Source organism: Hemicordylus capensis, chromosome 6, assembly GCF_027244095.1.
Source record: "Hemicordylus capensis ecotype Gifberg chromosome 6, rHemCap1.1.pri, whole genome shotgun sequence".
NCBI lineage: Eukaryota > Metazoa > Chordata > Lepidosauria > Squamata > Cordylidae > Hemicordylus > Hemicordylus capensis.
Window position 1 is genome coordinate 12457418 of NC_069662.1, and position 14506 is coordinate 12471923.

The window sequence follows — 14506 nt, forward strand, 5'->3', positions numbered from 1 at the left end:
CCAGTGGAGCCTTGAATGCTGCACCCTCACAAAAGCGGTTACCAGTAGCAGCCCCTGCAGCAAAGCGCAACACCCTCTCCCTCCCTTCTCATACCCCTGAATTCCTTCCTTTTCCTCAGAGGATAGGATGAGCAAAAGCACCATCTTGCAGTTTTGCCTTCCTCTGCAAGGCCATGGGGGTGGGGGGAGTACAGAGCCAGCTGCCCCCCGAGAACAGGCCCACAATCCCCCAAAGCATCTCACTTGACCTGCTTTGTGGTGGGGTCAGCCCTGCTTGTTACAGCTTATCACTGCTGCCTGGGATTAAGGCAAGAAAGCCAGAAACCTGAGAGCTAGAACAAATCCCTCCTGCTCAAGAGAGAGCTGTTCTACCTTGCAGCTTGATTTAACATCCTGAAATCCACTTTGAAACGTATTCAGAGGGACAGGTAGAAAGTAGACTAGGACCTCTTTGAGCAATCACTAGTTCAATAACAGCAGCAGCAAAGTTTTTTTCCTCCTTCCTAAACTGGGCTGCTGGAACATAACATATTTCATCGCTCAAGACTGTCTGCACCCCTACCCCCCAAGAAGCAGCTCTCAGGGTCTCAGGCAGGAGTCTCTCACAGCTCCACATGGAGATGCCAAGGACTGAACCTGGGACTTGCTGCATGCAAGCAGATGGCTCAGCCACTGAGCTATGACACCATCCCTGAGGATAGGGGAACTGAGGATGCTGAGAAGAAAACCAGGTGCGGAGCTGTGCAGCAAGAGGACCCTGCATTCAGTACTGGTACTGAAAACCAATCTGATCCGGACTGACCCCACTGTTACCTGCCAAGGAAATCGGCGTTCTCTCCTTGTCACACAGCTGGTGCAAGGGACAGCATGCTGATGAAGACCCTAAATGGGGTACAGCCCTCATGCTTGCAATCCGGTCATTGGATTGTCCCCATCCAACTATTTTTTTTTTAAAGGAAAGAGCTTAACTCACTAGCATTAAAGACAGATGTAGTGTTGTATTTTTCCAAGCCAGATTCCAAAATATGTGGGGCTGCCCTGGAGTAGAGAACGTAACAGCCCTGCTGGATCAGGCTCAAGGCCAGCATCCTGTTTCACATAGCAGTCCACCAGATACCTCTGAGAAGCTCCCAGGCGTGGGTGAGGGCTTGCCCCCTCAGTGGCATCCTGCCTCTGAGGCTGGAGGTGGCCTACAGCCACCAGACTAGGAGCCATTGATAGACCTGTCCCTGACTTTGTCTAAGCCCCCTTTAAAGCCATCCAAGCTAGTAGCCACCACCCCATCCTGTGGCAGAGGAGGACGACACATGATCCATGGAACTAGGATGAAGTCACCCCACCAAAGGCCTGCGGAAGCTTATCTGAAGTCCCCACCCCAACTTTCCTACTCTGAGGGGCAGGCCCTCAACCCTAAGCCAACAAAACACACAAGACGACAAGCTCCTCCTCAGACACTCTTCAGCATATGGAACCTGGACTTTATTTACAACCATCCAATCATTTGTTCATTCCTCCTTTGGCTGGGGGGAGAAGAAAGAGGGCAAGAGACAAGTTTAATCATGACTGGGAAGGGAGAAAGGAGCAGGAAGATGGGGAAGGAGACAAGAGAGGCAGGCAGCCACTATCCATGGAGGAGAGTGATTTAAATAAGTCTGTACATATGAACCATCCCTTATATACAAGCTGGAACAGCAACAAGTTAGGGGGCCAGAAGCTCAAAGCCATGGGAGTGGGATGGGGAGAGAAGAGAAGGGAAAGAGTCTGAGTCAGGGACTACTGGTGGAATCTTTAACACCCAACTAGCCAACGCCAAGACAGGCATGCAGGCGGGACCAACACTTCCCAGCACCTCGGATGACTTGAGGACTCACAACGGGAACCCCCCCTCTTGTTGAGCTACTGCGCCCCCTCCCTCCGGAGTTCAGGCCACTCGCCTCCCACCAGTGTCGCCTGCAGCTCTCAAACATCTTAGGCAAAGGGCGGGCTGCATTCCTCCCCACAAAACCGCTCTGAGGCTGCACAAAAGCAAGTTCTTGGGAGAGAAGTGGCGAAAGAAAAGCTAAGGTCACCAAAGGCGGAAATGAGGCTGGGAGAAGCCTCACTGGCATTGCCGGAAAAGAACTTAGATGGAATCCCATTGGGGGAGGGAAGGAACGAGAGCTTGGTTGTTCCATGTCAGATCTCCCCACCACCCAAGTGAAAAATAAGGGAGAGGAATTCTATCCCCACCCCCACCCCCCATTTCATGGCTTAAGGCTGAAAATGTCATTGCATGAATGGGGTATTTACACTAGGCAAAACCAGGGGCAGGGCAGGATGAGAAAGTGGTCCCTCACCTCCCCCCCCCCCAAGAGTGGGGCTTTGGTTCTTAGAGAGTAAGAGGGGAGTCCCTAAACCAAGGAATATGAAAGAGAAAACTAGGAACATAGAAGACTAAGCAGAGTGGAGAGAAGCTGAAGTCCCCAAGTTCTTGTAGAACCCGAGAGGCTTTTGGCCCAAGGGCCTTTGCATCTCAGGATGGTGGCTGGTCACAGAACAAGAGGAGAGAGGCTGGGGTGGGGGCACCAAGATCAACTCCAGACGGTACGAAGCAACACAAGCAAGGGGAGATACCTGGACCACAGCCCTCACGGAGAAGACATCTGGAGCACACTGGCCGCCAGGAAGAGAGTTCTCCATGAGTCACAGGGAGCCAGCAGGGGAGAGCTGTTCCCCATCCATGCTTCTCCCCTCTCCCAGCCCACCATTTAAGGAATGTGCAGGACCCCTTTGTTTCCACAGCTTTGGCTGTCCTCTACAGCTGCCCCCAATCCAGAGCTTGAAAGAGAGGAGGATGAATCAACACAGTAGTGACTCCCGGTAGCTTCCAGCCTTGGCCAGGAAGCAGTTAAGCAGCTCCAAGAACAGTAAACGGCTTCTAAAAATGCAACTCCCAGCTGAGTTACCATAGTGTAGTGTGAGTGGTTGAGCCGCATTCTGACGGGATCCCCATTTGGGATTGGGCCACTTCTTTCTAAGCATGCCACCGGCCCTTCTGTTGCGTGGCCAGTCCCAGCACAGCCGCTGCCGTTCAGACATCTTCCACAGGTAGGAGGCACTGAGGAATTGCTCCCCTGGCTCGGGTCCCAAAACATTCAATTGTGCCCTAGCTCCTCTTGAAGTCAGTCCCGTCCGTGTTCTGTTGCCCACTGGGGTGATAGAAGGGCCTCTGGGCCCAGGGTAGACCCAGATTTCTGCAACCCAAGTTCTTCAGGTCCGATGGTCCGTTTTTGGCACCACACCTAGCCCAAGGGAAGAGACTCTGGTGAAGACTCCCAGGGGAGGGTTGCAGACACTGTTGAGATGATCGAATGGGGCACTGGCACAGCAGGAAGGCGAGACGGAAGGTTCCGGCCCCAAAGGGGGTGGGCTGGAGAGAAAAAGAGGGTAGGCAGGGCTGGCTCTTGGCCGATGATGCACTGGGAGCAACAGAAGCTGGAAATGGAGGGGAGCTCGGAAGGGCTCAGGAGAAGTTCTGGACAGGGTGGCTGACTCTCATGCAGGCCCAGTATGTGGCTCGGCCCAGGCAGACCAAGGCCAGGAGGATGACCAGTGCCCACGCAGCGTAGATCCCACGATAATGTTGGGCCTGTTTCCACGTGCCAAACTGGGGACAGAGAGCGAGGCAAAAGAGGAATCAGCAAGAAAGATTTCAGGGCTCGCCTCACTAGCGAAGTGTCAAACATTTGCTGGGAGGTGGTGATCAGGAATTTGGGGATAATTGAAGCAGCAAATGGCTGCACCACTGCAGCCTAGGCTGTAGCTCCCCCTGTGGTGCAGCAGGGAATACCTGAGAGTCACAAAGGAAGCTGATCCCCTGCCAGAAAAGGGCAAGGCTGACTTAGGAACATAGGAAGCTGCCTTAGACTGAGTCGGTCCCTTGGTCCATGTAGCTTAGTATTGTCTACACTGACTGGCAGTGGCTTCTCCAAGGTTGCAGGCAGGAATCTCTCTCAGCCCTATCTTGGAGATGCCGCCAGGGATTGATCCTGGGACCTCCTGCATGCTACCACTGAGCTACGGCCCGATCCCCTAAGGGGAATATCTTATAGCGCTCACATGTAGTCACCCATTCAAATGCAAAGCAAGATGAACCCTGCTTAGCAAAGGCAACAATTCATGTTCATTACCACAAGACCGACTCTCCACCCAGGTCACATCCAGGACCATATTGCCCCTTCTGGAGCCTCACCCCCGAGGACTCCATCACCTGCGACCCAAACTGAGCACCACACCTAGGCATATGAGTGCGGTCTACAGGCCTGCTTTTTCAACTAGACACAGCAGCTGCACAAGACCTCATTCACATCAGGACCACAAGTCGGGGAGAGCAGGCTTTTAACCTTATCCCTCAAATCTCGTTCTGGATCTCCCCACCCTGTAGCTGCAAAGGGGAAAAAGCTCCCTTTGGTGCCAACAGGAGTTTTTAACTCCTGTTGGCCAAACGCTACAGTTCAGATATGTACTGAGGCTCCATGTGGCTATTTATAGTTGGAGGAAATCCATCACACAGGCCCCAAACATGTGATAGGAACATTGGGCCACAATCCTCTGTAGGTGTTCACTTTTGGGTCTGCTCTCAGCTTTAACACACACATTTTAAAATGCTTCCTAGGGACGGTTGAGGAAGCACAGCTGGTTCCCCTTTAAGACATGTCCCCTTCTCTTTCAAAGACTTGTTTTAATATTCAAGCCGTGATTATTTTATTTCATGCTGCATATTTTCTTCTTCTTCAGGGCACTTTACAAAACAATGGTGGGGGAGAGAAGAGGCAAAGGAACTGCAGTAGCAGTTTTAAGTAATATTTTGATTGCAGCAAGCTTCGGGGGGGAAATTTCATTTCCTGCCAGGAGGATCCTGCTTCCCTACACAATAAACCAGGGGTGGGCAAACTTAGCCCTCCAGCTGCTGTTGAACTACAACTCCCATCACCAACTCCTCCCACCCTCGTGGCTGGGGATGATGGGAATTGTAGCTCAACAACAGCTGGAGGGCCAAGTTGGCCCAATAGTGAACCCTTGTAGTGAGAAAGAAGCAGCCTCCACAGCCATTCAAGCACGTTCCAAGACCAGACTCCTAGATTCCACAGACCCAAAAGTAAGCTCTGTCCTGTGGTCTGAAACTTGCCATAGATCGTGATTAAGGACAGAAGGAGCCTTGGTGTCTCTATGGTAAGACCGACACTTTGCACTGGAAGCATCACAGAGGAAGGCCAATTCTAGAGAGCAATGATCACTAAGGACTGCGGTGGGATTGTGCCTCCTTGCCCATACTTACTGCAAGGCCTGTTGCGGTCATAGCCATTAAGATGCCCAACAGGAAGCAGCAAAAACATCTCTTCCGGGGGTACCGGCGCCCAATGGAGGAGCTGGTGGTGGAAAGGACAGAAGAGCCCATTAGTTTGCCTGAGACTCACTCTCTCGCAGGGCCTCATGCCTCTGGGGTCCAAAGGGTACTGAGCACTCAGCTCTCAACGGGATAGCAGTTTGCCTCCCCAGAGCGAGGGGCAGGTTTTTGCCCCAGCATCACTGTCACACCCCCTCAGGCCCTCAAACAGCATTGTTTGAGACTTGTCCCTCTTCCGGGCTGGAACTTTGCCTTCATGTGGAAGGAGCATTCCACCCACACACCCCGGTTGCTAGAACTGGCCATTTTCCACCCCCTCATTCCTGCCAGGGCCTGCTAGGTAAGCAAGAGTGGGCTAACTCACACTTTACGGCAGTGCGGACATCGGGCTAAGGTGCGGTCTGTGAACTCAGTCCACTGGAGTGGGGGAAGAGAAGAGATGAAGAAACGCTAGTCAAACCGAACTGAAAAGAAAAACCCCCCACCCAGCCCCAAACATGCCTGTCCATCCAATATGGATTCAGGTGAACAGCTCAAGGGCCAATAATTAGCGTGGATCCACCAATGTGATGCCACAAAGGGATGGGATCATCTCAAAGGGATTCCATGCGTCGACAGACTGCATTGCACCCTGTAGCTGCAGCATGTCAGCCCAGCAATGGGAACCACCACCCAATAAATTTATCAATTACACTTCTACAGTGTAGGGATAGACGGCTGAACTCTTGGGCCCCCAGCTTCTCCCCACTCCCAGTAATCCATACCAGAAAACTGTTTTTGCAGTGGCCACAGTTGACACGCACACCAACCGGCTGGGGCTCAGGACTCAGGGGCCCAGGATGTACAGGGCCCAGGTTAATGATCCTTTTGCTGAGGAAGAGAGTTTGGGAGGTGGGGAGAGACATATTTATTGCAGTTATATCACAACTTCCTTCCAAGCAGCTTAGGCAGCAGATGTGGCATGCAGGGTCATCTTTCCCACCCAGATAAAAACTTCATCTTCTCCAATTTTCATGGATTCAACTCGCAAACAAGAGGAGATTTCAACTGGCATCTAAATAACCGAGGAAGTCGATGCCTGACAAATGTGCCGGGGAAGGGAGTCCTCCAGCCACGGAGCCACCTCAGAGAAGGCCTTGCTGCAGGGAGCCACATCACAAAGTGGGAGCACCATAGCAGGACTTCAACAGAAAATCTTTACCTCAAGAGGTCCATATGGACATTCAGCCCAGGCCACTCCCATTTTTCCTTTCCAACTGCTGGATCACATTAGAGGCTATGCCACATCATGTCTGGCACCCTTCATAGGATGTCAGAGACTCTGACAGATGCCCATCCAGGTTTTTTTTTTTTTGCAAACCTTTTTTTGCAAACCTTCAATGAAGGGAAGCCCACCACAGCATGAGGCAGACAGTTCCATTGTCAAACGGCTCTTACAATTAGGAAATTCTTCCCAAGGTCTAGCCCAGCTCTGCTTTCTTGTAATTTCAACCCAATGGTTGGATTTCAGGGGCATCGGAGAAGGTGTGCTACTTCTTATGCAAGGCAGCCCTTCCAATATTTGGATGGCTATCTTGTCTCCCCTTAGTCCTCTCTTCTCCAGGCTAAACACACCCACATTCTTCAACTATTCCTCATAAGATTTGATTTCCAATCCCCTTCACCATCTTGGCTTCCCTCCTCTGAACCCATTCCAGTTCATCAGCATCCTTTTTTTAAAAACAGGCTGCAGAAATGGACACAATATTCCAGAGCTGCCACCCCTCCCTCCACTCCTAAACATGCCACGCCTAGATTTTGAAATCATTAACAAAACAGGCTCATTACATTCACATCTGTCTTCTGGGCTGCAGAACTAAAAGTCTCATATCACAGCTCAAAGTACTGTAGGGCAGGGGCAGAGGTGACCTGGTCTCCTTAGAAGTTTATAGAATGCTACTGGGGTGGGGGTAAAGGTAATTGGCTAAAATTTAGCAGAGTCTAGGAACTGAACTTATTGATTTCATTAAGAGCCGCCCAACTTCCCCTCATAATTTGAACACTGCCACAGACAAGAATTCCACAGAGCGTGGAATTTGAGACCCAATCGTAACACAGCCACTGCACCCTTTCCCGGGAACCTTTGGACCCCATCCCCTTATTACCAGTATGTCCGAGGACAGGCAATGCGCTGAGATGTCACCTTGCAGATCAGGAGGCAGTTGCAGGGGCATCTCACATACTTCTTGCCAGGAGGAGCATTTTTTATTGGCTGGAGCAGAAAAAAGGGGGGAAAGGTATACCATAGTTAAATGGCAGGTGACTGGCACACACATTCCAGTTTAAAAAGAAGCTGGAGGCAGAGACCGAAGGAAAGGTGAAATGGATCTAACTGTCTAATCCACATGCCACGAACAGGACCCAGGTTACTGAAAAGACTCCTGCTGCTGCTGCAATGTCAAAGAATGTTCACAAACATTCCAACTACTCAAGGTTGAATTAAGATCTTTAGAAACAGTAGCGTGATTTCTGTGAACAAAGAAAAAGGTCTAAGAAAAATTCATGGCTAAGAAAAAATTCATAGGAGTGCAGACTAGGTGAAGCCAGACACAGATACCAGAACAGCTGTGGGAAAGGAGAAGTCAAACAAGCATTCTGTACTGGCTCAGGGAATTATGAACCAGGGAGCCAAAAAGGCAGAAGTGGGTGATGGTTTTCCGGAAAATTTCCCCATGCAAGTTTCCCCCTCAATTGCTCAAAGTTTGCATTAATTCCCCCCCCTAAAAAACACAACACAAAAAGGACACCTATGCATTTTTTTCCTGATGCCCTAAATAATTCATGATCTGATCTGGCATGTTTGACCTATTTATATAGTTGTTTTAAAAAACCTCCGCCATGTTAATTTCCCACACTGTATTGCTAATGTTTCTCAAGTTGCCAAGTAGTTCAACTGAAATATTTGATCAATAAAGACATTTCATGCACTTTAATTGATCTACTGAAAAATTCAAAGCTTTGTGGGGAATGTTTTTTGGAATACTCCATAAATCAACAAAACATATTTATCCTCTCCTACTTCCTTGATATAATCACTTCCTATGTATAACTGAAGAACATTAATTACAACTTTGAAATTACTGGACTTGCTTAATATTGCACTGGCATCCTTTCATTGTCCCCGATGAGTTTTATGAGACAATACTGGACATCCAGATCATGATGCCCTCAGGGACATATTTGGTGATGCGCTGTGGGATTGAGCGGGAAGCAAAGGTTGATAGAAGTTGCCCCTTGTCCTGATCAAGCAATAGCACAGTGGAATTCTGGAACTTGCACTGCCACATGTGCGTAATGCTAGTCTGGATGTCAGCCAATGAAATTTTAAAAGTGGAAAATTTTCCATCAGAAAAATAAGGGGAAATTTTTCTGCCCCACATCCCTAGGGAGCATCAATTTAACAAATCAATTAAATAACCAGCTAAATATTTTGGTCACAGATCTATAAAAACATATGTGCATGTCCTATGACAACCAAATTTTATGCAGTAAATGCAGAGCAAGTATTTTAGTCTTGGGAGACGCATCTGATATGAAGTTCACTGGATGGCCTTCAGAAAGTCATTAATTCTTAACCAAACTTATCTAGAGTAGATACAAGCAAAAACTGAAGTAACTGAAGCATTTTGTACTCCAGAAGCAAGAAACACTTCAGAAGGGCTTTGGAAAACGTGGGGGAGGATTTTCTACACTTATCTGGAACTTATTTTATTTATTACATTTATAGACCGCCCCATCCAAAGGCTCCGGGCAGTGCACAAGTTTTAAAAAACTAAAACAAACACTATCTAACACACACTGCTTAAAACAATATAAAAACAATTCTAACACAATTCAAAACCATTTAAAACCAATTAAAATACCCCAGAACAATTTTAAAACTTTGGAAGACCAGGCCAAACGAGCAAGTTTTCAGGGCTCTCTTAAAGGCCAACAGTGATCCTAAACTGCAGATATCAGCCAGGAGTGCATTCCATAGGCCAGGAGGCACTACAAAGAAGGCCCGGTTCAGAGTCGCCACCAGACATATTGGTGGTAACTGGAGACAGACCTCTCCAGATGACCTCAACATCAGTGTTCCTAGAGGGGACACTGTTAGAGACAGGGATTCCCATATGTTGACTACAACTCCCAGCATCCCCAGCTGCAATGGCCTTGGGCTGCAGATTCTGAGAGTTGTAGTCAACACATATGGGAATCCCTTTCAGAGGGGACACTGATCAACGTGCAATGGGGATCATACAGAAGAAGGCGCTCTCTAAGGTAGCCCAGACCCAAGCTGTTCAGGTCTTTGTATTTTGTCTGGAAACAAAATACAGGGCAACTAGCAGCCAGGGCAACTGTTTTAAAACAGGCTTAATATGGTCTCTCCGGGTTACCCCAGAGACCAGTCTGGCTGACGCATTTTGAACTAACTGAAGTTTCCGAACTACAAACTAAATGTTCAATTTGTGAGATTTCTGAAATATCTGTTTCTACAATAGACTAGAGTGCTGGAATTTAGTGCACAGGTTTAACATGATATGTTCTTAAGGTTAGTACATATAATGTTCTATCTACTACCACTATGAACTTGCAATTTCTCTATGATAAATCATTTCTCTTATTGCAAGTATGAGTATTCTGTTATGGTTAGTGGAACGGTAGAACCCCAAGGAGAAGAGACTAACAAGTGCGAAGTGAAAGGGTCAGATAGAGACCAATATCGTTTTCCTGATTCTCACACCAATCTTGTTAGGTAGAACTTTCTTACAAGACGACAACCTGGAAGAGGAAAATAAAGACACCACCAGGACTGCCCACTGAACTCAAAGAAAACCTTAGGTGTGAAACCAGGTCCAAAGTCTATCCTGAACCAAAATAAAATAAAATATCCTGGATAAACCTGTCCGACAGCTCTTAGTTTGCTTCCTGTCATCCACAAAGTGAAATCTAGTTTGCGGGTGTTAAAAAGGTGTGGTTCAGGATATGTACAGGATATTTATTTATTCACTCACTCAAGTAACATCAGGTACCTGCTCAGAAAGTGAACAGCAAAGCAGATGATAGAGAGAGTCTGGACTCTTAAGGTTTGATTTTAAACTCTGCAGAACACCAGCACTGGCTTCCATCTCTATGGAGTACAGTATGCTTATCTAAGAACCAAAGCCATTGCTTTATGACATTTATGTTGACTAAAATAGAGTCTACATATTTTAGTCAACATAAATGTCATAAAGCAATGCCTTTGGTTTCATACACCACATTGAACTCTGGAGGCTAAAAGGAAAATAGGAAAATAAATAAGGTGCCCAAGAGGACTGGAATGAGAAGCCTTTTGGAAGGGTGGTATAAAAGTTTTAATAATAAAAAATAAATAAATAAGCCAAGTATGGAAGCATTGGCCCTGGGCTAGATCCTGGTTTAACAGCAGCATTTCAGAGAGCCAGCATGGTATAGTGGTTAGAGTGCTGGACTAGGACCAGGGAGACCTGAGTTCAAATCCCCATTCAGCCATGAAACTAGCTGGGTGACTCTGGGCCAGTCACTTCTCTCTCAGCCTAACCTGTTTCACAGGGTTGTTGTGAAAGAGAAACTCAAGTATGTAGTACACCACTCTGGGCTCCTTGGAGGAAGAGCAGGATATAAATGTAAAAATAACAACAACAATATAATTTTGCATCCGTAAAGCACCTAATGAATACTCAAAGTGCCGCACTTAAATTATCTCATTGTTCTTTACAGCAACCCTGTAAGTAAATACCAGTTGCAGGGGAGCAACAGCAAGAGAGAGGGCATGCCCTCAGCTCTTGCCTGCGGGCTTCTCAGAAGCATCTGGTGGGCCACTGTGCGAAACGGGATACTGGACTAGGTAGAGTTCAGGGGGAAATTGGGGTTGAAGGATGTGCACTGATCCTTCTAGTCTAGTGCCCCCCCTCCCTTCCACCCCCCAATCCTTTTAAGCTGTTTGGGGATCTGCTCTTTTAAATAGGCCCGGTGGTGGCTTAGTTTGGATTGGAAGAAGCGCTTTCCCCTCCAACCTCAATAATCAAACCAAAGAATCTTTCAAACTGCAAAAGGGTTAGATGCCTGAACAGTTTTAAGGTCCTGGAAGGGAATGGTGGTAGGAATGGACAGCCAAGAATACATCCTCTATTAGATGCTAGGCCAAAAGGAAAGCAGAGGCAGCTTGCTTCCCTTCAACCTAACAGGCAGCCGGCACACGGAGAGCTTGCTGCTGTCTCAATGCTTTCAGGTTTGTTTTTTTTAAAAAGAGAGCGAAACACCTTCTTCTCTCCATAAAAAAACAGAATGACTTTCTGTATACCTCAAGTTTCCCCTGGGGATACAGAAGCCACCCCCTTTGTTTTTGTTGGCTGTTTCAGCACTATCCTGGCTGCAATAAATTATTGACCCAAATGATGCTGCAGTTAGAGTTGGAATAGCTGAGCCAGAGAAACAGCAGTTTGCCAAAAACCTCACACAGAACTCACGGCTGAGGTCAGATTTAAGTGGGGAGCCTCCCGGCTCACACTTCAACTTCTTCACCACTATTAGGTCTCAGCTTTTGACTGGTCAGCACCCACATGCTGCCCTCCAACAGTGCTCACCGTGGCTTCATTGCAGACGCTACATTTCACCACATGCTGGTGCATCTTGCCTTCCACATTGATGGGGCTCTGGCAAACCCGGCAGGTGATCATGGGAGCACTGCCGCTCTCTGGAGACGCCAAGGGTGAGTAGGGCGGGGGATCCTCTCCGGGAAGCACTGCAGCCTGGCCCCCATCACTGACCCCGCTGAACGAAGGAAACCCTTACCAAAAAGAAAAAAAGGGGGGGAAGATCATGGAAAGAGAGCAATGGGCACAGCTGCAAGTAGGGTTATGCAGCTCCTTCATCCATGCACTGCTCTCCAGCAAACTCTTGCTGAAAAGGGTTTTCCATGCACCAACATAAACCCTGCTGCCTCCATCATCGCTCATCTCCTCCTACCAGGACTACAACACCCCTCCCGGACAACACGTGATTCTGCTCAAGTTCTCACAAAAATATGAGTCCTGCTGGATTAGAATAAAGAGCCATCTAGCTTTGCATCCTGCTTCCCACAGGGGCCAACACTGGATGCCTCTCAAACATCCACAAGCAGGGCTTGAGGGCAGTGGTCTTTCCCTGCTGTTGTCTCCAGCCTGCAACTAACATTTAAAACATGGAGATTCCATGCTGCCACAGCCTGTTTTGATTCTTGCCCCCAAATGAAGTGCAACTCATCCCACAAAATCATATACTTTCTAATATTTGCTTGTGGGCCCCACTGCACAAGAATAAGAAAATATTTTGCTAGAACCAGGCCCATGCTGGAATTAGGGAGAGGAAAGTGGGGCAGCCTTTAATTAGATCAGCAAGACCCACCCCTGGATTCCCTTCCCACCCTTCACTCTTAGCTGTATTATGATCCCCCGTTTGCCTTCTAAGCAGCTGCTAAAGAAGTCCTCCAGCCTCTTAAAACTGAAGCACTGAAACTGAAGGACTCAAACGGGGCATAACAAAAACAAAAAGATCTTATGTTCACACTCAGGCTTTGGGAGGCCCCCATGTTGTCACATGCTCTCCTCCCTGACAGCAATACCCAAGATGCTTCCCAGCCAGTCGGGGCTCCACCCTACCCTCAGCCTACCCCTGCTTAGTCCTGGGCTTTTCCACCTAATAGTCTAATGCAGAGGTTCCCCACCTGTGGTCCTCCAGTTGTTACTGAGCAACAACTCCTGTCATTCCCAGCTAAAATTTATTGTGACAGAGGATGATGGAGGTTGTAGTTCATCAACATCTGGAGGGCCACAGGTTGGGAGCCCCTCTTCTAACCCCACCCCAGGGGGCACCCAAGCCCCACCCATGCCGTCTAGCCCCGCCCACTTTGAACAAGCCCCTCCCCTGCCATTTCAACCTACCAAAGCCATCTTACTCGTTTCCCCACCAGTCCCCACCCTTTCAGCACCTGGCTCTCATGCATATTCATGAGGGGGTGTGGCTCACCCTGAGGGGGGTTCGGTCTCCCAGGCGGGACCGAGGCCGAACCTGGCGGAAGCCCCGCAGGCCCCACCAGCCCTCCAGCACCCAGGCCATCCCCAGGCTCAGCTGGGAGCAGCGGCGAGCGCTCGCCATCCGCAGCCATCGCTGCTGCTGTTGCAACCGCCCTATTCAGCGTCCCTCACGGCTTCCGTAGCGTACAACCCCGCCCCTCTCTCGCCAACTATTGCGGTCACATGACAAACAGAGCCTTCCTCTTCCGGTGGGCTAGGGAGAAGCAAAGAGTCTTGTCACGTGCCGGGGGCGTTAACGCGATTATTCTCTCTCTTCTAATTGGCTAGTGGCGGACTGGACCATCGTTCTCCTGCTCTCATTGGCTACAAGATCGGCCTGCCCCCTGCTTTCCCCCTGGGCCTCGTCCAAGGTCCCCCGCTGGTCTTCCCATTGGCTGTTACTGCTCCTCGCTCTCCATTTGTTCCCTGAGTCATTGTTGTTCCTTCGCATTGGCTGCTTTATCACAGGATTCGGAGAGCGCTCAGAGCCTAGGGAGGGGGTTGTTACACGTGACAAGAAAAGCTCACTCCTCATTGGCCGAGAGGCGGCACCGGCCCATAGCATGATCCGGCTCTCCCAATGCCTTGGTCGAAACGGCCACCTCTCTCTCACATGGTGAAAATGCCGTTCTTCGATTGGATAGCCTCAAACCAAACCCCGATCTTCACTCAATGTAGCTCCTCCCCTTCTTGGACACAGGTTGCTTCTCACCTTGACATTGCCCCGCCTCTCGGGCGAGGAATGACGTCTCAGTCAGGATAGGTGGGGTCAATCCCCCCGCCCCCCATCACTATTTGTATATGCTAACTAAGCAACATGTGCTTTTTAAAATATAAAATCTGTATATGCAAAAGTGCACATGCTTTCCCCCCATACATGCGAGAGAGAGAGAGAGAGAGAGACACACACACACACACACAACATATATTATAACATTATTATTATATTTATTATTATTGCTATAATATATAAAACATGACTTTGCATATGCAGAGTTTACATATAAAAAGCACATGTGCTTTT

General features: G+C 48.7%; 1 protein-coding gene across 1 annotated transcript; it reads right to left on the reverse strand.

Moving 5' to 3' along the window:
• Window positions 1-1441: 1441 nt before the first annotated feature.
• Window positions 1442-13897, reverse strand: PIP4P1 (phosphatidylinositol-4,5-bisphosphate 4-phosphatase 1). The gene is made up of 7 exons (XM_053265344.1): window positions 13436-13897; window positions 12016-12218; window positions 7531-7637; window positions 6151-6256; window positions 5751-5803; window positions 5318-5408; window positions 1442-3646 (listed from the first exon to the last, which is right to left on the reverse strand). The coding sequence occupies exons 1-7, from the start codon at window positions 13572-13574 to the stop codon at window positions 3503-3505; spliced, it is 843 nt and encodes a 280-aa protein (XP_053121319.1). The 5' UTR covers window positions 13575-13897; the 3' UTR covers window positions 1442-3502.
• Between the last annotated feature and the right edge of the window lie 609 nt (window positions 13898-14506).